The 24,768-nt window shown below is 37.3% G+C and overlaps 1 protein-coding gene across 1 annotated transcript in view; it reads right to left on the bottom strand.

The window, feature by feature from the left end:
- The window catches only part of LOC137623429 (casein kinase I-like), a 130,296-nt gene that overhangs the window by 1,519 nt on the left and 104,009 nt on the right, over nucleotides 1-24,768 (bottom strand). Inside the window, exons 6-9 of the mRNA XM_068354262.1 lie at nucleotides 16,500-16,651; nucleotides 7,389-7,503; nucleotides 6,109-6,399; nucleotides 3,229-3,461 (exon numbers count right to left, since the gene is read on the bottom strand). Coding sequence (XP_068210363.1) covers nucleotides 3,229-3,461; nucleotides 6,109-6,399; nucleotides 7,389-7,503; nucleotides 16,500-16,651 — 791 coding nt within the window. The remainder of the gene's footprint in view (nucleotides 1-3,228; nucleotides 3,462-6,108; nucleotides 6,400-7,388; nucleotides 7,504-16,499; nucleotides 16,652-24,768) is intronic.

Genomic DNA, 24,768 nt, shown 5'->3' with positions numbered 1-24,768 from the left:
CAGTTAATCTGGATCATTTGTTACAGTACGGATACTCTCAATCTGGAAGAGCCCAAATCTAGGATCTGCTATAACCAGATTTTGAGTGTTTGCAATTAACTCAGGGACAGAGTTGAGTATCACTTGCCCCCCATCTCCTTAGAGGGGCGATGTCGTAGGACAGACCATGTAGCTCACTGACTATCTTTGCAGAGGCCAGGGCTAGGAAGAACACCCTCTTTAGTGTCAGGTCATGCTCTGAGGCCGAACTAAGAGGTTCATAAAAGGCTTCTTTCAGGGATTTTAGTATTCGTTCTACAATCCACGGAGGTGGTCTGATTTATGACTCCGTGGATTGTACAAAGAGTAGGAAATGTCAACATCATTAAGCTTACAAGCGAGGCTCAAGCACCAACCACAGAAAATATTTCACTTCACTTGGTAGACTGAGGTATATGACTCTTGGAGGTATCAAGACATTCTCCTTGCAACTAGTTGCAAAAAGCCTCATGCAGTGAGGAGTTAATGGATAACCTCCAAGCATGAAGACATTGAGATGCTACTCTCTTGTGGAAGATCTAGGCATATCGTTGTTTGAGTACCTCGGGAAGTGAAGGGAGTTCCCTCAGTGCCTTTGTCAGCATTTGTAAAAGGTCTTGGAACCATTATGCATTTTGCTTCATTGGAGTTATTATGGTCATCGATAAGTTATGATAGTCTAACTTAATTCAGATGCCTCCTTACCAGGCTAAAGGGGGGGGGATGCATAGACATCTAGATTGTGAGTTTAAAAATGTCTCTGCAGAATGCTTGGAGATCTGGTACTGGGGAACAGAACACCGGGAGTTTCTGGTTGAGGGATGTATCGAATAGGTCTATTGCCAGAGAACCCCACAAAGAACCCCACAAAGTCAAGACTTTGTTGGCTAACTGTTGATTCAAAGACCACTCGGTGCTACTTATTCGAGTCTCCCAGCTCAGTTTGTCTGCAAAAATGTTTCTCTTGCCTGGGATGAGTCGGGCTGAGAGGGTCACCGATTTATCTTCTGCCCATTTGATAATTTTCACAGCCAACTAACAGAGGGACTGTGAAAAATCCTCCTTGCTTGTTTACACAGGCCACAAGTGTGTTGTTGTTGCTCATCACCACCCCAGTGTCCTGAAAATATTTGAGAGCTAGAAAGGCTCCTCTCATCTCTTGGAAGTTTATGTGGCAGTGTTGCTCAGATTCGGACCATTGTTCGTAGGCGGGGTGCTGCAACCGATGGGGTCCCCCACCCTTACTTTGATGCATACGTGAAGAACGTAACATCTGAGTGTGGAGAGAGAAGGACGAATCGTGTCAGTAGGTCGGCATCTGATACCCACCACCTTAAGTCTCACTTGCTCTGACCCTATTGGGTTCTTGTGCTGAGACCCAAAAGTCTTCAACTGCCACTGGAGAGTTCGTATACGGAGATAGTTGTTGGGAACTAGGTCCTTTAAGGAGGCGGGATGTCCCAGTAGTTCCCGCCAATGATGTGCTGACAGTTCCGTCTCGTTCTAGAAACGGTTTTCCCACTCGTTTCGGTCTCTCCATTCTTGCTAAGGACGGGAAGACTTTGCCTGGCTTCGTGTCGATGTTCAACCCAACTTACATCAGATTTCTATTTGGCTGTAGTGAAGACTTTTTGAGATTTAACATGGCAACACTCGAGAAGTCTCTCTCGATAGAGAAGAATTTCTTTTGATTCTGCTAGAAACAGCCAGTCGTCTAAGTAGCGAATGGCGTTCATGTATGCCCATGCCGATACTAGGGTAAACACCCATGATGCTGTGGACAGGCAGAAGCACAGCACTTTGAACCTGTATATTTTTTTCTGAGGGGGAACCTTAGATATTTCATTGAGGTGGGATGAATGGGGATCTGGAGGTGTGCACCTTTGAGATTCAGCATTAGTGCGGCGAGCAGTCTTCATCTCTCCTATGAGTGCAAACTGTTCGCAAGCCTAGATGTGAAGCAGACTGTATTGTTTTTGCGTGCTGGTGAGTGGGGAGAACAGCAGGTTCTTCTTTGAGTTGGGTAGTTCATTACGCGTCCCATGGTATGTTGGCGAGAAGTCTCTGCGCTCCCAGAGAAGAAGGTCTTTGCTCATAACGAGTAAGGAAGGGGAAGACTAGTTGTACCAGGAACCCTTTCATGAGAAAATTGTCTTCTTTCCAAGTCATCAGAAAATGGGACAGACTCTGGGATACACGGTCAGCCAGCTACCCAGTAGGACAGCAGACACTGCTCAGGTACTGCGTCTATTCAACAACCACAAGGGTTGGAGGGCTAAAATGAGAGGAAGAAGGAATATCGACTCTTAAGAAAAAGGTAACTTCTAATCGGGTACTCCCTAGGGACTGAGAGATTGCCCATCTTATTTCTCATTTCCTTGTTATTCTAAATATTTTGTAATTTATGTTGTCTTTAAACTTCTCTTGTAGTTTATTTCCTTTCATTATTAGGCTATTTTTCTTGTTGGAGCCCATGGGCTTACAACAATGTGATATTCCGACTAGGTTTGTAGCTTAGCAGGAAACATATAAAGTCGATTGTCGAGACATGCAATAGTTGCGAGCAACTGCTCCGAAGAGTAAAGAAAAATTCTGTCCTCCAACTGCCTTCAATACAATGGGAGTTGGCAGTGTAAGTATACTTACAAATCGTAAATACCAAAATAGCCAGTAGTTCCCTGAGGTAGCTAGAATTACATTGAATCTCCTTAATGATCGCTGTCGGGCAAGAGACAGGTCGCTAATGACCCGTCGCATGCAACTACTTCCAAAAGGCAAGATAGAGACTTATCTTCAATCTATTGCTTGACAGGTAATGTATGCTTAAGTCCATCTACAAACCAGTAAAACAGAAAAACGAGGCAGGACGAACATACGGCCGCAACCAAAATGATTCCTTGCATCTGGAACTCTATTAGAGAACATTGATCAACGTTTGTAATCGAGACCTCCTCCTTCCTATGACCGAGATCCCTAATTAACAACAAAAATTTTTGTATTTCTTCATTCATGATCAGCAAAACTTTCCCAAGTTCTGAATGTTCTCTCTGGGAACTAAATCACTTATGTTTCATTTCGGGGTTTAAGTATTTAATTACAAAGACAGCCGATCGAAAAGTTAGGAAGGGACTGCTTGGAATGAAGGAAGAGTCTACTAGAGGGTAGACTACGTATGTCTGGTTATGGGAAGATAGGAGGGTAATGGCCAACCTGACTCCCCCTGAGGAATATAACTATTGAATCTGATGATTTATTCGAACAAAGTTCTAACTGTATGATGGTACATAGTCCTTGTTGGCAGAAAAGATACTTGTCCGCAAGTGCAATGCCTGCATGCGGTTGCACATGCGAATTTCTTTGCCTACAGGTAAATGTTCGAAAATTATCAATGTATATGCTATGAATTGCAACATTATTGTCCAAAGAAATAGAAAGTAGAGTAGCTGTAGAGTAGAATCTTGAGAAAATTAACCTTACATAAGTATAGCTTACTAGACTGTTGCCGAGACGGTAACCCCAAGGTATTGCATTTCACTAAACTCTGCATCTATCGAGAATCTTAGTGACCTGCGGGGCACAATGATGGCATGTGGTGATTGCAAGCAATTGGCAGGTCTGTATTTGCGGCAATAACAGAGATTTTGCCTTGGCGGCCACCCATGTGCAACCAAGAGTTAGTTTTACCCTTCATGGGGAGATAACGAACACCTGTAGTTGTGTAAACCTCCTCAGGGAGAGTTTCTCACGAATTATTCTCGCATGCAAGGGTTTTTTTTTGGCATAGACCGCAAAATCCACAAACACTAGGCAGGTTTGTCCAGGCTTGTCAGCGAATGCAGGCAAATGCCTGCTAACGCTGGCGACCGCTAGTAAACGCTACCGTGCGTTAGCGAACGTTGGAGAGGGTTTGTTATAACAAATTATGATGAGAAGGAAAACCTACTCTCTTTTGTAGGGGAACACTCTCGCAAAATAGGTCTCATAGATGGCAAGCATTGGTGAAGCGAGTGGTGACAGCGAGCCCGCATTGGCATCAGTTTGGACAGGTAAGACAAAGCTGACGAGATACCGCTCACCTTTACTCTAGAGAAAGTGTCTAGAGCCTGCTCGTCTATATGAATAGACTTGCTAGAAAAGGCAATGCACGTGGCGTTAGTCTGCACACTTGTAGATGAAGACTCGCAGTAAGGAGCAGAGCATAACGCTAGCGCAGGATTGTTAATGTGTCTAGGAAAGAATCTCTCCTTCTTGCCTATCTACTGTATAGTAGGAGAAAGGTGCATTGGTTTCCTTTTCCGTAAGGGAGAGGTAAAGCAGGTAGTTTTTGCACGCTACCGAAGCAGCTCACACTTGAGGCAACAGTAAGGTGATTCCCTGTGCGCTACCAAAGTAAGACAGTCCACAACCAAGAAACACAATGGGGACCGAGAGACCGCTCGTAGCTCGAATTGTTCGTAAATTGTTTATGTAAGAGCACTCGTAGTTAAATTTTGGGCCAGGATATGCATAACCAAACTCAGATGATTATGATTTTCAGAAGTCAACAAATGGTTCCCTTCCATGTAAAATCAATATCAGGTTATTACAAATGATGTCTGACTTACTTTATTACTATATATACAGTAATAATATAAAGAATACTGTTATGCTCTTATAAAAAAACCTACAAGTGGCCATACTTACGCACTACGTTAGTGTAAATACTACCGTAGTGCTTATGTTATAAATAAATGTACAGAAGGCTGTTTCATAGTTTCATTACCTAATCTTATGCTAAAACTTACTTTAATTATCTACTGTATGAATGCTTTCGGTAGAGTTAAATAAAATGCAGATGGTTAGTTTACTGGATAACTTTAATTGCTGTTTATTGGACCAAAGGAGTAGGGGTTTCAGCCACACACAAACACACACACACAATCAATCAATTACTCACTCACTAAGGTCTTTGCAAAGTACTCGTGGGTTGGGGGTTGGTGAATAGCCTTATCTCGCCCCCTCAGAAGGTAATGAAAGATGCAGTTTCTCCCTCGTAAGATTGAAATCATGAGGCACAGGTCCCAAAGGGCTTGGCCTCACAAAGCTAAAGAGAGCTTTGCAGTGCCCAAAGACACGATGTCGGCAATAACCTCGAAGAGTTAAGGACTACGAGACTCATCGATGGGAGAGGCGGTGGCCGGCACTACAAGCTGTCACCTAACTCCTTCGTCCTCATCTGAAGTTTTTCTATGAAGAGCCTTCCCGCCGTCGGCAACACTCCCAGCAAGCAGGAGGATTTCTTGACAGTAGCTGGAGAAGAGTAACTCTCCCTCGGAAAACTCCCCGACTGGAAACCCCGGAGGGATTCAAGTTTGTCTCTGCTCTCTCATTCCTACACCAAAGCTATAGGTATGAAAGTGAGCAGAAGTAAAAACTGTAACACTTATGGAAAACCATTCAATATGAATTAAAAGGAATACAGTATCTAATGTTTTAGGTTAATTGGTTCTTTATCATGGTTGTTAAACTGCATAAACCAAAGAGGAACTGACAATGTTCACTCTTCTCAGAGCCGAAATGCAAAGTGGCTTGTGTTGGCTACTGCGTGCGTGATCGGGGTGGTGAGTCTACTTCCCGTTAACACCACCCCTCCTCCAAGCGGAGGGGAGTAGCATCTCGCTAAAGTTTTACGGCTAGTTTCAGCTGTTACCGCAAATTATATCTATAGTAAAAACATGAAAAGATTGTATTTGATGGCAGAACAAAAAAACATTTAAAAGCTACCTCAAAAAAGTTGTCAAAACTGACTTGGTTACTGGTTTAATTGATTCAACATCTGCAACTCACTTGTTCTGCTTTCAAAGCAGTTGATGTCTTTTACAACACTTGCATGAAATATTCAACTAACAAACTAAAATCTGTTTAGTTACTGGATTTTCAAAGTTGCTATCATAATTTTTGAGTCATTGCATCACTATAGATTACAAAATTCTGTTATAGGTAATCTAAAACTTTTTAAAAGTAAATTGTATAGCAAGATGTTCAGAAGTGAAAGATAATGTACATTTAAAGGGAAAGTACTAAAAGTTATGATACTATATATTAACGTACCTGGATAGTTTTCACACAAAACTTCAATTGGCGTTGCTCTTTTAGTGTCTCCTATTTTCTGGTACCTTTCCTTGAGGGTGTCTGCTTTCAACCCTTGCCAAGGAAGTGACCCACGTAGGAAGTACATGAACATGTGGCCTAAGGCTTCTAGGTCGTCGCGTCGTGATTGCTCTTTGCCCATGTGAGTGTTAATGGACATATACCGAGCAGTTCCCGTTAGCGACTTGTGCTCCCTATAAGGGATGTGCTTGTTTGTGGTCGGATCGATATACTCCTTAGCTAACCCAAAATCTGAAATTTTGGAGACATTAAAAATATGCAAACAGTACTTTAACAAAACTCCATAACTAAGTACTATTTCATAACTATACAAAATATCCTGTTACAGAAAAACACTTAATGATACATTTATCTGATTTTCCAAACATAAGCATGCAACACACACACATATATATACACACCTGCCTAACATACCAATACTAATCGGGATATGCAACAGCTGATTACACAATAAAATCTCTCACTTTTCTTAGGTGTGTTTGACTTGGCCTCCCTAGTTAGCTAGTGGGTGCCCTTTGTCTTAATTGTACTCTATTTGGATATAGACAAATCAGAGATGGTTCAGGCAGCCATTAGGTTTATAAATAAAAATAAAAGAAAACTTCATTAAAAAAAAAAGCATAATTTTAGAGATTGAAGATCTTCATACACTTAAAGAAGCTCAATGTTTATGCTTTCATCATGAAGGTTCCAGTCCAAGTCTGCAAGTTGGCTCTGGCTTGTAATCATGGCCACACTGAACGATTTTTTAAGGCATACCGATATGCAAGCTACAATACAGTATTACTGTGTAAGTAATGGTTTTTTTGTGATTATTGGATAAATTTCATTCAATAATTAACTTGTTACATGTTCCCCAACTGTTCAGAACAGATCAGGCATATCTTATTGGCATCCAAAATAAAAATTATGCTGTATAGTAAATGCAGTTAAAAGGTCAGGTACAAGAATGAACTTGAAAATTCCAAAAGTACTAAATATCTTCAAGACTTATGTTTAAATAAACCACCAGGCCCAAGAAATTTGGAGAATCTATAGGTATATGAAAGATTAAAACTTCATAAAACAGTCAGAGAAAAAATTAAAATATTTAAATGAACCACAAGACAAAGAAACTGTTAACTAGTGTCCTAGGCAGAACAATACCTTCCCCGAATATCTCCCTTGTAGATTTGAAAAGGAAATACCCCATTAAAGATGAAATTACCAATACAACTTACCTATTATGTTTATTATTTTGTCTTTTTTAGTAGAGCTTCTTCCTATGAGGAAGTTCTCAGGTTTGACGTCACGATATATTAATCTTCTAGAATGTACATATTCTATCCTATGGAGCTGAAAACAAAAAGAGATGATTATCAATGAGCGTACTCTTATCAACTTCTAGGATTTATTTTGTATAGAACATGCACTGGGTAATCGGGCTATTAAATATAATGTAACTAGGGAAATGGCAAAACACAATTAGTTGAATGAATCTTGTCATTATCATTATTATTATTACTAGCTAAGCTACAACCCTAGTTGGAAAACCAGGATGCTATAATCCCAATGGCTTCAACAGGGGGAAAAAATAGCACAGTGAGGAAAGGAAATAAGGAAATAAACAAATAAGAGGTAATGAACAATTAAAATAAAATACTCTAAGAACTTTAACAACATTAAAACACATCTTTCATATATATACATATATATATATATACATATATATATATATATATATATATATATATATATATATACTGTATATATATATATATATATTACAAAAAGATATCTATTTAAGTCTGTTCAACATAAAAACATTGGCCACAAGTTTGAACTTTTGAAGTTCCACTGTTTAGGAAGATCATTCAACAACTTGGTCACAGCCAGAATAAAACTTATAGAATACTCTGTAATATTGAGCCTAATGATAGAGAAGGCATGGCTATTAGAATTAACTGCATACTTAGTATTACAAAGAGGATGGTACTATCAAGGAGGATCTGAATGTCAAGGATGGTCAGAATTATGAAAAATCTTATGCAACATGTATAATACACTGACTGAACGACAGTACCACAGATTAATATCTAGATCAGGAATAAGAAATTTAATAGACCTTAATTTTCTATTTCAACAAATTAAGATAAGATTCAGCACCTGAAGACCAGACATGAGAAACCAACTCGAAACATAGTAAAATGAAAGAAATAAAACTTCTGATTAGATTGATAACCGAAAAATCTTGAAAGACTTTTCTCAATCGGCCAATTTTTTGTGCAATTGAAGAAAAAACAGATGTGTGTTTCTCAAAAGTGAATTTGCTGTCAAGAATCACATAGAGAGAGAGAGAGAGAGAGAGAGAGAGAGAGAGAGAGAGAGAGAGAGAGAGAGAGAGAGAGATAATTGATAAGTCAGTAAGTCAGACCAGCCTATGGAACTCAAAATGCTGAAGATTCACAATGTCTTTACATTAATAGTTTTCAAAAAGATTCTATACCAGTTTGACGAAGTCCATTTCAGCGAAGTCGTTTTGAGCAACACGCTTTAAGCAATGGTCGTTTTCAGAGGAACTATTTGAGCAATGAGGAGTTTAAGCGATGAGTAGTATAAGTGCCACTTTAACTGGAAACTAGAATTTAGCACTTTAAAATCAATAGACTACAGTTTTTCATATAGTGAGGACATGTGAATCATCGGATTTTTATTTTGTAGCAAGTACTTGTACATTACCCATCATGGAAATAATTTTATTAAAGCGTGGACGAGAAAATGTGCGTTATATTCTATTTATATATAGAAAGGACAAAGCAACTCTAAGCACTGTTATATGGTAATGTGAGGCATATAACAGCAAAGGATGATTAAAAACAACTTTAGATTGCAGAAATTACAATAATTATACAGAATAGATGAGCATTTGCATAGTTGTGATTCAGTGAAAGTTCACATGGAAACAGTTAAAGATGAATAAGTGATCAGTAGAGAAAAGAAACGATTCACCACAATGCATACTGCAGGACGCAGTAGTTGGGGTTTCAGATGAAGTTTCAAGGATTGGGACAAAAACAAAAGAGGTCACCCCTCCTTTTCGGACGGCAGCGGACTTTGTTATTCCCGAATCATACAACCTCACTTTTAGTAAAGAATTTTTCTTATTCTATGACAGTGGAGTTTGAAATACTGTACTATAGTAATCGTCTCGTCCTTTTGATACTATTCTTTATGTGGTTAATGATTATATTTTCTTTTGATAATCATTGTTAAGCTCTTGATATACCTTTTATTGCATATTTCTGGGCTCAACCTGTCTCTCTCCGTGAAATGCTCCTTAAAGCACCATTTCAAAGGTATAAATACTGCTAAATATACCAGAGAAAAAAGTTGCATGAAATGCTAGGAATATATCCAGCTCACTCACCCTTAAAGGGTGTTGGTATTAAAACTGAGGGGAGTGATACCACTACCAGAGATCCTTCTCCAATTAGACTTCTCCCTCCGTTATTGTTTATATTTCTTTTAATATCCTTTGTCAAACTCTTAGTACTAATATTTGTTTCAAAACACTCTTCATAATACCTGTTGGCAGAGTCCCTTAGTAGAAAGTCGCCAAATATAACATCCGCACCTAATGCATCACGCTTTAAATGAACTTCGCTTAATTGGCTTCGCTGAAAGTTACTTCGCTCAAGCGACTGGCAACGTTTCAAAACATAATATTAGTTGGTTGAAAACTAGACCGGCACACAGAAGGGTCTATTCACACTATACATAAATTCACCTGCATTCAACCATACCATAGCGGACCGGCAAAATATTCTTCAATGGGATTTACATGGTAACATTCACACTATACCATACCGTCAAAGACCGTCACCTTCAAAAGCCGGTACGGTTTATCGGAAACAGTATTTTGCAGATACGGTCAGGTATGGATCCTGTTCCTGCTAGATTGTGTAAATATGGTAACTGCCCAGACACTTACTGTACCAGCAGTCAATAAGCTCTCAAACATATAAATAGCAATTTCTTTTCCTTAGAATTGGCAATGAAAAGTTAATTACATTAGTACAGAACTATGACCATAAATGCAGGAGAGTATACTGTACATGTATGGTACAGTGTGAATGCATATGCAAGATGTAGTCCGGTACAGGTCAGTTACACATCGGTTTATACTGTAGACCCTTTGTGCTTCCCCAAGCTCCTCTCTCTCATTTTCAGTATTCAGTACAGTAGTAGTTCAAAATATTCTCTCCGGTGATGGAGATATGGAAACTTAAGTGAAGCAAGCAGACTAAAACTAATTAGATTCATCAGTGTTTCAAATTGAAATCATAATTATCATATATTACTAGCTAAGCTAAAACCTTAGTTGGAAAAGCAGGATGCTATAAGCACAAGGGTTCCAACTAGGAAAAATATCCCAGTGAGAAAAGGAAATAAATATACTATATAAGTAATGAATAATGAATATAAAAAATTCTAAAATCAGTAACAATGTTAAAATAGTCATAAGTAATTATATATTAATGATGCAAATTTATATTCCACATACATGTCATATATGGCAAGTACTGTAGTAGGTTGGCCAGGGCACCAGCCACCTGTTGATATACTACCACTAGAAAATTATTTAGTCCTTTGACTGGCCAACCAGTACTACATTGGAACCCTCTTTCTGGTTACGGATCCTTTTCCTTTGCTTACACACACCAAGTAATCTGGCATTTTAAAGTTTCTGAGGGTATTTAAGGAAAGATTGTAAAGATTGGGAAACAGCTGTATGGATTAAGGAGGGGGAGGGGGACTATGAATGCCCTTTATAATTAGGCAATTCTGGGAAAAGAGGTTAGAGGGAAACTAGACCTCTTCTGTGCTTTTGTAGATGTAATGAAGTCTTACCATAGAATACCAAGAGAATCAATGTTTTGGTACCTGAGGAAATGGAATGTCCCGGAAGTTAGAATAGTTGAGATGATGCAGAAAAGAACATAAGAGAAAAGTAATACAATGAAACAGCAGTTGGGGAAACAGGAACCTTTCAAGTTAAGTGTTGGATTATACAAGGTGTCAGCATTAAACCCATTTTTATTTGTGCTGGTCAAGGATGTGTTGTGTTAACAGAAATGAAGAGTTCTGGGAGTTGCTATATGCAGACCATTTGGTGATTACCACCGAAAAAGAGAGAGACTTACAAAGAAAGGCTGCAAAGTGACACGAGTCTTTAGAGAGGGATGGTTTGAGGATAAATGTGGATAAGACTGAGGTTATGGTGAGCAGTAAAGATATGGACATGATAGTCATACATGAAAGTGAAAGTTCTGTTATAGAACCGGTGGAGCAATTTTGATACTTGAGATCTCCTATAAGTCAGGAGGTATGCGAATATGAAGTTGAGACTAGGATAAAAGCAGCCTGGGGAAAGTGGAAGGGAGGTGGCAGGATTGGTATGGGATAAGAAAATGCCAATCAAGCTGAAAGTCAAGATCTATAGAACAATAATAAGACCAGTGTTAAAGTATGGATTGGAAATGCAGGCTATTAAGACGAAAAGTGTTAACAAAACTTTTGAGAGAACAGAAATGAAGAGGCAGAGGTGGATTACAAGAATATCACTGCTTGAAAGACTTAAAAATCATGAAAGAAGAATGACAGGCATAGTAAAGATTTGAGGTGATAAGAGAGGCACGATTGAACTGGTGTGGGCACGTATTGAGGATGGATGGTAGGAAGGTAATGAGAGAAAGGTGGTGGGGAGGCTTATAAGGTGAATGATAATATGGAGAGTAAAAGTTTGATGGAAGAGGATGCCTTTGATAGAGGGCACCTCAGACAACCAACCCACTAATGTTGGGATAACGGTGGGGAAGAAGATAGTGTGAAGAGACATAAAAGCAGTATGTTCAGAAAGTGTTACTCTCACTCTGTACTTCAGGATTGGAGCATGTACCCATATACCAAATGACTGTGACCAATTCAATATTTCTTCAATGTGGGATGCTTTTTGGAATGAGGAACACCTCAATCAAACATGGGTATTTTTTTCTACAGTATTCCGTTATCAGCTTCATTATACCACAAGTATTTTTTTAAACAATATGAAGCCTTTAGAATTCATACATAAATCCCAGACAGGAGAAAATAGTATCAGTTGGCCCTTGGATTAAACTACTGGAGTGTGCACCACATTGTCAGGCATATGGGCAGGGGAAGCCATTCACTGTCAAGGTGTAAGCAGGGGGAAAAACCCCGTAATTGCAATACGATGATATTTTAAGAGGTTGGACAGCATAATGAGGAAGAAGAAGAAGAAAAAAAAAGGCAATGTACAGTAGAATACTAAAGGCTGGGTGACGGTAAAGGCTAAATCGATGATTATTAGAGCACTATTATGGAAGATTTATATCAGAAAAAGTAGAAAGAAGGACTTTTTCACCGGGCGTCACAGGTCTCTCACCAGAAATAGATTTTTCCTCCGTCAAAATCCCTTTATTAGAGCACTATTAAAAGATCTACAGTATATTATGCCTAAAGATTTTATTCAAAATAAAAATGACCATTGATATGACAGAAAACATCAAGCAAAATTACATATTTGTTTAAAAATATGGAAACATGCTTTCAACAGGAGTGTTAATACAAGGCTTCAAACAATTTATCATCATCACTACCACCACCATTTTTGTATTGCAAAAAGGGATATAAGGTATTCTGCTACTCTAGTCTTCCTTGTGCCTCCATTTCCCCTAACCTCCCTTAATTTGCCATCTCTCAGCGCTCCATAAAAGTACAATAGATCTACATCTTTCATCTCTCCATTGGACCAAGAGGGAGGCAGTATATGCTATTCTATCTGGTGGTATATATGTAACTTATGCAGTTTCCTTTATGGTATCATTTTCTCACTGAATCCTGCTAACTTTCAAAGAAAGTATCTTTGATGAATTTTACTTTAATTTTTCAAAATCTATGAGCTGTAAACCAACACAGCTTTAGACAATTCAAGAATTAACAGTGCAACTTCTCTACATCATAGAATGTTGACCTTTAAAGGGATTCATGAGAAAACATTGCTTCCACTTATGACCTTGAATAATGATCACAAGTCATTCTTGGCTTGTCAAGTTCAGGAGTAGGCTAAAATAAGAGATATACTGTAGCCAATCATAAATGACTTTCCCTGTAAAAAAAAAATGCAACTCTAAAATAATGCGTCAAATTTTAATCATAATGCAATTGTAAAAATTATTTTTTTAGTAATAAGGATATAAGATTGACAAATTCTTAGGACTCCAACATACTTGAAAAACAATGGTCAAGGATTCAACTAACATTTTATACCATTGTGAGCTTCATGGCAATATCAGGAAACCTTGCACATGTTTCAAGATAGTATAATATTCTACTGTTTGGAAATTAGAGATTCTCAAATGCAGCACTCATTTGAGCGACAAATTCCAGACTAAGCAAACCTAAAACCTTTAACTGTGATATCAGTGTACATCAAGAATTTATACCTTGGTGTTCCTAAAGAGAGTGTTCTTGGCCCTTTTACTTTTCCTATTATATTGGTATATGTGGTTGTCTTGCAAATATACTTGTTGCTTTTAGAGATTATGCAATCTCAAGAAGACTAGAATGGGATTTTGAGTGATATTTGGGGCTTAAATTTGTCACGTTAGTATAGTAGTGTTGATACTGTTGTCCCTTTGAATGCGAGTCTTGTCAAAGTAATTGATAGGTGTATCCCTTCTCATGTGCTAAGGTACTGTACCAAGTGAAGGACAAACTATGGTTCAATGATGATGGTAGACATGCTTATTTGGGGAAGCAGGAGGCCTATCATCTTTGAAAGTGTAACATTATATTTGACTTGGAATAACTATACTCAGCTTAAGAGCTTTTCCTCAAGAGTTTATAATACAACTGAAAAGGAATACATTTTAACCATAAAAGAAACCCTTTCTGGTACAATCCAGGAACATAAGTGGTAGACTACCATTAAATCTGTACTCTTTGGTACAGATACAACAGTTCCTCCTTTACTTGAACCAGATGGCTCTGTCACTTACTGTTCAAAGGAAAAGGCAACTTTTTGGCTGATGTGTTTGACAGTAAGCATAGAAATAACGTCTTAATAGGTTTGCTGAAGGTAATCATCTGTTCCCTAGTTTAAAATTTGGTTTTCGTAAAGGCCTTGGAGCATGTGATGCCCTCCTTACAATATCCAATGCTCAACAGAAATCCCTTGATTGTGGCAAATAAGTTCCTATTATTGGCCTTGATTTTAGTGTTGCCTTTGACCGCGTTAATCATGAGGCCCTTGTTTTCAAACTCAAACAGTTGGGAGTAAGTGGGTATTTTCTTTGCATTATTTTTTAATTTTAAAGCAACATATCGCAAAGAGTTTTTGTTGTAGGAATGTGATATCTGGTGTTCCTAAGGGTAGTGTTCTTGGCCCATTACTTTTCCCACTATATACACATGACATATGGTTTGGCCTAGAAAACAAGCTTGTTGCACATGTAGATGATGCTACACTTGGCATCAATTCCATCTTCTGAACGTAGATCTGGGGTTGCGGAATCACTTAATAGAGATCTAGCTAAAATTAGTGCATGGTGCAAATTATGGGGCATGAAGTTGAATCCTAACAAAACTCAAAGTATGATAAGTAGGTTAAGAACAGTGGCTCCTCAACATCCAGATCTTAGCAATGATAATGTTTCTTTAACTCTGTATGACTTTAAATTTAAGTGGGGATTCCCGACAGCAAATTTACTTTTGAGAAACCTTAGATCTGTGTCTTCTTCAATTGCAAAAATAATTGGCTTATTGCGAAAGTCTCAAGATTTTTGGTGATCAATCTATTCTGAAGAGGAGTTTTAATTCCTTTATTCTACCTTGTTTCGAGTATTGTTCTCCTGTCTGGTCTTCAGCTGCTGATTCTCATCTTAATTTGTTGGACAGGAAATTACGATTTATTAAAGTTCCTATTCCTGATCTAGATATTAATCTCTGACACTGTCTTTCAATTAGTTCGTTATGCTTGTCGCATAGATTTTGCATAATTCTGATCATCCTTTACATTCAGATCTTCCCGGACAGTTCCATCCTGTTCGTAATACTAGGCATGCAGTTAATTCTAATAGTCAGGCCTTCTCCATCATGAGGCTCAATACTAAACAGTATTCTATTAGTTTTATTCCAGCTGTGACCAAGTTATGAAATTATCTTCCTAATTAGGTAGTTGAATCCATAGAACTTCAAAGTTCAAACCTGCAGCAAATGTTTTTATGCTGAACGGGCTAAGTCTTGATAGTTTATTTATGAAATATGTTTTGATGAAGTTATTGTTTTTAACATAATTTCTTTGCTCATTATTTTTCAGATCATTTATCTATTTCCTTATTTCCTTTCCTCACTGGGCTATTTTTCCTAGCTGGAGCCCTTGGGCTTATAGCACCTTGCTTTTCCAACAAGGGTTGTAACTTAGCTAGTAATAATAGTACAAATAACTTTCTTTGTATTAACTGCATCTCCTGTAAGTACTATATACATGCGGTGCTGAATCTCTTAAAAGAAATCAATTTAAATGAAGGCATGGTGGAAATTATGGAGGATGAAAAAGATTTTTCTTTTACCTATTTGTAACCTATCTAAAATTTAAGGTGTCATTCTTGATGGTAAATTCTTTATTAGAAACATCTTTGGACTGGTCTTCCAAGTTTCTTTTTTTTTCTTTTTTTACCTCCGTATCCTGAAGAAATTTATTCATTCTTTTATTCTGCCACATTTTCAATACAGTTTTCCTGCCTAGTTTATTATCTGATTCTTACCGAAACCTGGACAAAAACTTGAGGTATATTAAATTCTACATCACCAATTTGGATGATAATCTTTGGCACTGTCTTTAAATTAGGTGTATATGGGTGCTGTAAATAATTCTTCAATTTTGACCCACCTCAGCCTTCAAATCTTCATAGAATGTACCATTTCCCACATAGCACTACACATCATAAATCCAAACGGTCTTTTTTTCTTTCATAAGGCTTAATTGATTGATTGATTTAAAGTTTTCAGGCATCCTGACATTCATAAGGCTTACTACTACTGTACAAACATTATTCAAACTGTGACAGAATTGTGGAATCATCTTCATGGTCAAAATTTATAGATTTACCTGTTAACTATCTAACATCGTTATTCATCTTAACTTTGATTTTTTTTTGTTACAGAGAGTTTTTCAACTAAATCAACAGCTTGGCTAGTAATAGTAGTGAAATAGCAACACTCATTAGGCTATATGAATGGTAATAAAAATGAACGTGTCAAATACTTACTAACTGTATCGCTATTAATAAGACCGTTTTGAGAGTGAAGCGTCTGCCACACATATCAAACAGATCCTCCAGACTGGGGCCCAAGAGTTCCATAACTAAAGCGTTGTACTTCCCACACACTCCAAAGTAGTAGATCTTTGGAATGCCTTCCACTGCAAAGAGAGAAAGAAAAAAGATCTTCAAAATATTGTTAATACACACCTTGGAAGGCGGAAACGCACAATAATAATGTCTATAAAATACATGTGTGTATGTATATCTGTGTTATATATATATATATGTATATATATATATATATATATATATATATATATATATATATATATATATATACACTCATACATACAATATCAATCATGAATACACATACATCACATGCATCAATAAACATATATTCATATGTAAAGTGATAAAAAATATAATTATTCTTCATTACACTCAGAGAAATCCTGTTTATTCCTGAAGTAATTGTGGAAAGAGAAACTTTATATATCAATACGTCTCATACTGCTGTATTCATCCATGTCTACAATAGTAAATAAGAATAAGTGTCCCTTCGGTCCCAACGGCATTGCGCTCTGCCTTCTACTTTACATAGGTTTTCTTTGGATTCATCTTTCTCTTTCTAACTCGGTGAAGAAGACAAAGTTCAAATAAAGTTGTCCTTAAAATCTTGAAATACGATTCCCTCGTCTTATTGAATCCCTTACAAATAATGATGTCAGAATTATCATATTCAAAGGCCCCAATAAAAGCAATGGGGAATGATTTGGAGGAGGTTTGTTATCTGTCTAGGAATCGACCTTGGTATGTCACCCTCAGTGAAACTAGGTCAAGACACACTCGGCTTTCATTAAAATCCCTAAGTAAGATAAGCTGGGTCGTTTCAGAACAGGTTCCAACGCACAGTGTGCGTGTGCAGAGAGAGAGAGAGAGAGAGAGAGAGAGAGAGAGAGAGAGAGAGAGAGAGAGAGAGAGAGAGAGAGAGAGAGAGAGCCAAAACAAACGTGAAGAAAGGATTCCTCCGACAAGAAGATCCCGAACTTAGAAGAGAGAAAAGTCCTCTCATTCCGTAATGGTGGGTAATGATAAAGGTCACTCCCACTGTCTTCCTCCGGTCCTTTCCCACTGGCCTTTCTGGAGTCTCATTCCCTCCCCCAAACAACTCGGCCAAGCGTTAATACTCTTCAAACAACGGACGCCTTCGATCGACTGAAAGATGAAAGATAAAAGATTATGGGCCGATCGGTCAATACATCAAACCTTCAAACGAGAGAGAGAGAGAGAGAGAGAGAGAGAGAGAGAGAGAGAGAGAGAGAGAGAGAGAGAGAGAGAGAGAGAGAGAGAGGGGGAATGAGAATTTACAATGCTGGCTGTCATGAGTTAATACACATTACTTTATTTACAGTATTTCATCTGTACTTGAAATATGCCTCCAAACCTTAGAAATTAAATTTTGTTACTAGACAAAAAAAAAAAAAAAGTATAAATTCTCAACAAAAACCTTCGTGTAACTTTGAGAAAGAATCGATAATTATACGGTAGGACAATCAATGAGAGAGAGAGAGAGAGAGAGAGAGAGAGAGAGAGAGAGAGAGAGAGAGAGAGAGAGAGAGAGACTGACGTCACAGTCCCACAAATGAGACGTCACAACGCGCGCGCAAAAGCACACCGGCAGAATCGCCAGGGAACGAACGGTCTTTGGTGATGCAACGGGAAACCACAGCACCGGTGGTGGTGTAAGAAAAAACGCATTGCACATCGCTTACACACACAATCTACACTTCAACTACGGATTTATTATAAATATGTTCAATCTTTATTTATCTGGATAATTCCAAATTCAACTTACGCCTACAATTTCAAAAAAAAAAAAAAAAACATCATTATGAAGCATAATGAATTTTACCTACTTTTAGAAAATATTATTCGAAAAATATAAGAACAAATACTTTACGTGAAGTAAATGAAACTATTTATACCACACCCATCCAGTTCCACGAAGTCTGACAAGGTATTTTAATATCTCCGAAACCAGAACGAACTTCCCAAACCAGACAAAACATTCACCCCACTTTGTGATCGTCCTTTTCCCGTACGAGGTGGAATCAACCCTCATTGGACCGGGGTAATTAGAAACAAAAATAGCCAGGCACATCAAGAAGTTTCGTGTCGAGCTTCAGAAGATCCCAAGAGAATGAATCGTCGTGCATCATAAAGAGCAACTTTCCCGGTTAAAAAAAAAAATATCGACATGGAACCGATAATTTAAAATGAAACCTTACAAACTAAATTATAAGACTAAGAGTTCTATAAAAATTAATTGAAATCCCACAACCAACAACTAACAAGCATATGGCAGAAATATGTGCATACATATAAATAAAATGCAAAAATTGCATACAAGAACTCTTTACTACTTCCATACTCTCGTCAGGATACATTGAAATATTGTTATGATTATGATTATCATTACAACCATCAAATATCCTCATGAAAACAGCGTTAAACACCATTAAATTGCAGAGCTGTTTCAAGAAGCTGATTGTAATAAAACTCTAGATAACCAAAGATTGGCGTCATTACACATGATATGTATTACCATTAACTAAGTGGATTCACAGATTCCGGGAAAGTCAACTTACCGAGAAAGGTCGTCAACACGGTTATCCAAGAAATTCATCTAATCAAGCCTAATATATAAACGGATGTGAGTAACAAAACAAATTGAGTCTTAGCGGAAGAAGTCTTGCGACGTGGAACATCTTTGTATAAAAACAAGAGATCAAAATCACATTGTAAACACCAACGATCAAATTCATTTAGAAAGAACTACCCATTGAACAACAATGATTTACAACTTATCACGTCAGTGTCGATTCAGGTATCCATGCTAAATATTGAAGAAAAATTAAAGACATACGCCATTCACTGACCATCTCCTGTGTCGGTGAAATTTTTAATCTACTACATATTGCCTAGGCTGACTAATATAATATATATATATATATATATATATATATATATATATATATATATAATGTATGCATATATATACATTTACATATACACATAATATATACATATATATAAACACATATACACACATATATATATATATATATATATATATATATATATATATATACACATACAGTATATTTATATATGGCCACTATGTGTAAAATTGCTTTCCAACCTAATGGACATCAAGCTTGATGATAAATATTTGCTTAAAACAAGATTATGATTACAGAAACAATCAACGCACACGGCACCCTGCCATTCACATTTAAACTCATTAATCGCAGATTCACAGGAATGTGTAATAAAAATAAAAGTTCCGTGGTTTACTAATCATTCAAAAAGCCGAATCAAGGATGACCCCTCTGCGAAGAATACTTCCGCATCAGTCGGATTTTTCACGCCCTTCGTTCCCTAAATATGCAGACACTTCATACTCTAGAACGCCCTCTAACAAGAACTTTCTAAGGCTTCCGACAAACATTTCCGAATCACAAGCTACACCTTTCAACAATGGACCTTATCAATCCTTACTTCAAGACCAAAACTAGTCCACTGGTGACGTCGTAATTCACGTATCGTAAGTTTCTCTCATGCTTAAGTTTTCTTAATCCACATTACGTAACAATTCCATTATTTGTTTCGAAGGTTTCATTTTCAACTTATATCTAAATATTTCCATCATGACAACTTCCCCAACACCTTCCGTGTAAAACTTGCTCGTTTTCCTATTTCATCTATTTTAAGAAGCTCATTTTCTTTCATTCTATCATCGTTAGTTAAATTTTATCACTTAAAACCCTTACTACTCAAGCGGTTTTAATGCTTAACCATTTATTGCCCCCATCTAACTACTTTCCATTGGCCATCTTAATCCCATTCTTACTCACTTTTTAACTTTCCTTACTTAGAATACTTTTTTTTTAACAACAAACAAATGCATACATATGTGTATGTATATATTGTTAACTCACCTGGAGAGGGAGGCAGTGGGCCTCTGAAAGCTTGTAAAGAATGGCAAATAAATAGCAACTCTAATGAACCTTTTCAAATTATTGAGGTCCTTAAATACTCATCTATATATACACAGCGAATTCGTGTCTTAAGTGCTAAAGACACGCATATATATATATATATATATATATATATATATATATATATATATATATATAAACTATAAGAATGGTGAAGGCCAAAGTATACCATAATATTTTGAAACAACAAATTTTATCCTAAAAGACCAATTGCAAAACTTAATATTCTGTAAATACATATAAGTAAAATGGAATATTAAATTCGGTTAATAAACAAGCTTTTAAAAGAGAATATATGTGTGTATATGTATGTAAATAAAATTCTACCTCACATTTGGATTAAACAATAGTTTCTTCAAAACAAATAAAGGAAGCTATCAAGGCCACCATGAAGGCATGATTAATAAATTATATTACCATTCATTAAAAGATGACAGTTCGATTCCAATGCAAGCTAGAAATGTAATTCTAATTGAACAAGATATTGTCTATTTTTATGTATGAGGGTGGCTTTAGAGGCAACAGTAGTCACAGCCACACTGATCCTTTTAAGCTGCTGAATCGTGGATGAGGCTGCTGTACACTAAAACTTTCCTTCCAAAGCATTAGTCACTCCTTGCGAGCACACTCATGCTTCCTGGATATCAAGAGCCTTTCTTTCCAATGCCACTTACATGCAATCTTTACAACCATTATCGGCCTTTTCCTTTCTTTCAAAAATCGAACTCATCTGAACTGTACACAGTTCACAAAGCTACTGTTACCCATTCTGTCTTTGCCTGGAGCCATTCAATTCTTAGTATACTACATATACAACTACAAGCAAACAGTTCACTTCAATTTCCTGTATGTTAGCATTCAATATCGCTACTCTATTTCCAACAACAATTTAAAGTCTCTTCCGAATATCTTGTACGCACCCTCTACTCAACAGCTCTCTCTCTCTTTCCATACCATCATCCATTACACTTACTCCCAGTTTTTCTTAATCGATCCCCTAATATTCTTCCATCGTCTAAATCATTATTCCTTGCTCCATCATCAGGATTTCAATTTACTTTCATAGCATAGTTCGGACAAAACAAACTCGAAGTTTTTTTTTCAGTCTCTCTTCAATGTCCCCGATCTGCACAGGTATCATTTGCAATATTCAATCATTCCATTCATCTTCCAAACCTTCGCACCTCCATCCCCAATCTTTCCCTGACCTCTATCTATCCATATCATAACCTATTCCTAAGTCCACCTTTACAACGAACCAGTTACTCTCATCTGCATATTATAATACAACCGTAACTTGTATCATTCAGTTTCTCAAACACCACTATCAATTTCAAATAGAACAATTCCGTATCTTTTCATTCCTTAATCTTTATCACTTTTCATACACCCTCAACTGATCTTTCCATAAAAGCATTCAAGATTACACCAACCACTTGTGATGTCTTGAATCCCTCCCACTTTCCTCGCCTTCATCCTTCACTTTCAACAAACTTCGAAATACTCGCTCCATCGAGCGAGGATTGTATTTCAATCGGACACCACTTCGATCATTGCATTTTACTGTACATCGAGATCCATTTGATCATTAAACCACCTCTACATTCTCCCTTAAGCCTTTTGCTCACTTTCTTCCCTGAACTTCATACGGTTGCGTGTGCTCACTTTATTTACCTTGCAACTGTACCTCATATAATATCCGGTCTCACGATAGGGGACTAATATAGTTGCTTCTAGTATATATATATATATATATATATATATATATATATATATATATATATATATATATATATATATATATATATAGTGTGTGTATGTGTGTTTGTGTGTGTATGTGTGTTTGTGTGTGTATGTGTGTGTATGTGTGTTTGTGTGTGCATTAACCCCACTAAACCTCCAAGAAACACAACAATCAGGTAAAGAAAGTGCCATGCGTGAATGGTGCAGCGCTTGATATTTCTGTGGATCAACTTATAAACCCTCCAGATTATACCGGGATCAAGAAAATGGGAAGGCGTCTCAAAAACCCCTTTCCGCAAAAGAAATAGTGCCACACTTTCCAAATTGGAAATGGTGTATGGTGAAACAGAAATAAGAGAAAATCTTACATGCCCGTGCGTGTATATGGATATATGCGTAAAAATCACAAGGAAAAAAAAAAAGAAAAAAAAATGCTGATGCAAATGATCAGGGAAAATGAAAATAGGAAATGTAATATTTAAGTCTGCTTCACAGGACTGAAGAAGTATCACAAAACTAGTCAGGACACAAACTTATATTTCCTATTTTAGTTTCCCCTGTGGTTCTTTTGCATACATCAATATACATACATTATATATATATAATATATATATAATAATATTTATATATATATACATATATATATGTATTTTTAAAATAGTCATCACTAGCTAGAAGTTTCTAGCTAGAAAACCGTTTATAGGCCGTTCTAAGACGAAAAACAGGATGTCGCTTATAAACCACTGTTTCTCTGACCTTTGCGGGTAAGAATAAAACACATTGTTACGTAAACTGCAAACAAACCACGATCCGATTCTAAAAAAGGCAGACAAAACTCATAATTCTCTTTGAAGCAGTTAACTCAAGAAAACAGACTAACTTATTGTAAACAGTTAAAAACAACCTACACTAAAAGATATGAACGGACGTAGACTGAAAAGGAATATGACGCAAACATGCGTACAATTATACTTTTCAACAGAACATGGTACGCATCGATTCATTAAGAGCACAAGGATTCAAACCGCATGGTCAAGAGGGGCTTCCTTCACTTATCCAAAAAGACATCCCAATGAGTCACTCGCAGAAATGTTCTAAGAAGAAAGGCGGCCGCGTCAGAAGCATTCTAGGAAATAAAAAACTTCTCGTTCACTGGAAGACAGACGCTCATGTTTGTGTGTTTGCGTGTGTGTGTGTGTGTGTGTGTGTGTGTGTGTGTGTGAGAGAGAGAGAGAGAGAGAGAGAGAGAGAGAGAGAGAGAGAGAGAATCTTCCCTTATATTTTACTTTTGTTTATATCAGGACAGACTAGCTCAAAATACATCGGACGTACATGAATCAATAATCAGCTTATTGAACATGGCGTAGGGGATGAAATTGGCCAGTTTTTATTATTATTCACCAAACATGTTTACTGATTTTGAGATGGCGCCCCGTGTATTATATTTCCTTAACCGATTCCAAATGCTTTCTAATATCCAATATCAGTAGTAGTGTTTAAAAGACTTATTCTCTGGAACCCCATGATTTCCTTAAACCCTAAGCAACCACAAATCCCTCTCCCAAAAACCCACGAATTCTCTTTATGTCCCAGGGACTTTATCGACGGAAAACACGATGACGTCAACCAGAGTACAGTAGGGAGAGATGACGTCACAGAAGTCGAACCCTGTTACAAGAAGGAATCCGTTTTCTATGGCAGTACGACTGGTGTTCTTTCTCCGGGTGTACTGGGCTGCAGAGTAGATGCTCTTAAACGTTGCTCCAACCAGATGAGTAAGCTCTGGCATAAGATCAACTTAATTTAAACACAAGTGGAAAGAACCCCGTAACACTAATATAAGCTAAAATAATTATATAAGAGATTATAGACATTGTAGGGCTGGAGCATGTTCGACATAAGATGTCTAGACAGTTCCTCACACTTCTCTCTCTCTCTCTCCTCTCTCTCTCTCTCTCTCTCTCTCTCTCTCTCTCTCTCTCTCTCTCTCTCTCTCTCTCTCTCTCCTTACTTTACTTTAAGGGTTGCTTATCTGGTCCTGAACAACAGGTGAACCCCTCTATAAAGGACCTCCACGGTCGTTTATGATGTTCATTCTGGAGCATTCAACATATCACAATGCGTATTGCTCGCTTACTCTTAAATCATCACTATCGACACAACCAGTACATAATAAAGTCTTCAGTTTCCCCTTGAAGGCCTTAATATCTTCAATTATTCGGATGTCTCGTGGGAGCTTATTGTATTACGTCGGGGCCGTATATTTAAAGGCTCTAGAGTCTAGAACCTACAGTTGACATGCATCTAGGTTTGAAACCATCTGTAATTATTCTCGTGATAGGACGATATTTTCCTCTCTCTCTCTCTCTCTCTCTCTCTCTCTCTCTCTCTCTCTCTCTCTCTCTCTCTCTCTCCTCTCTCTCTCTCTCTCTCTCATTAGTGGAGAGTCCATTTTCAAGAGATCCTTA

This window comes from Palaemon carinicauda, chromosome 30, assembly GCF_036898095.1.
Source record: "Palaemon carinicauda isolate YSFRI2023 chromosome 30, ASM3689809v2, whole genome shotgun sequence".
NCBI lineage: Eukaryota > Metazoa > Arthropoda > Malacostraca > Decapoda > Palaemonidae > Palaemon > Palaemon carinicauda.
This window is presented reverse-complemented; position numbering and strand designations above follow the sequence as displayed.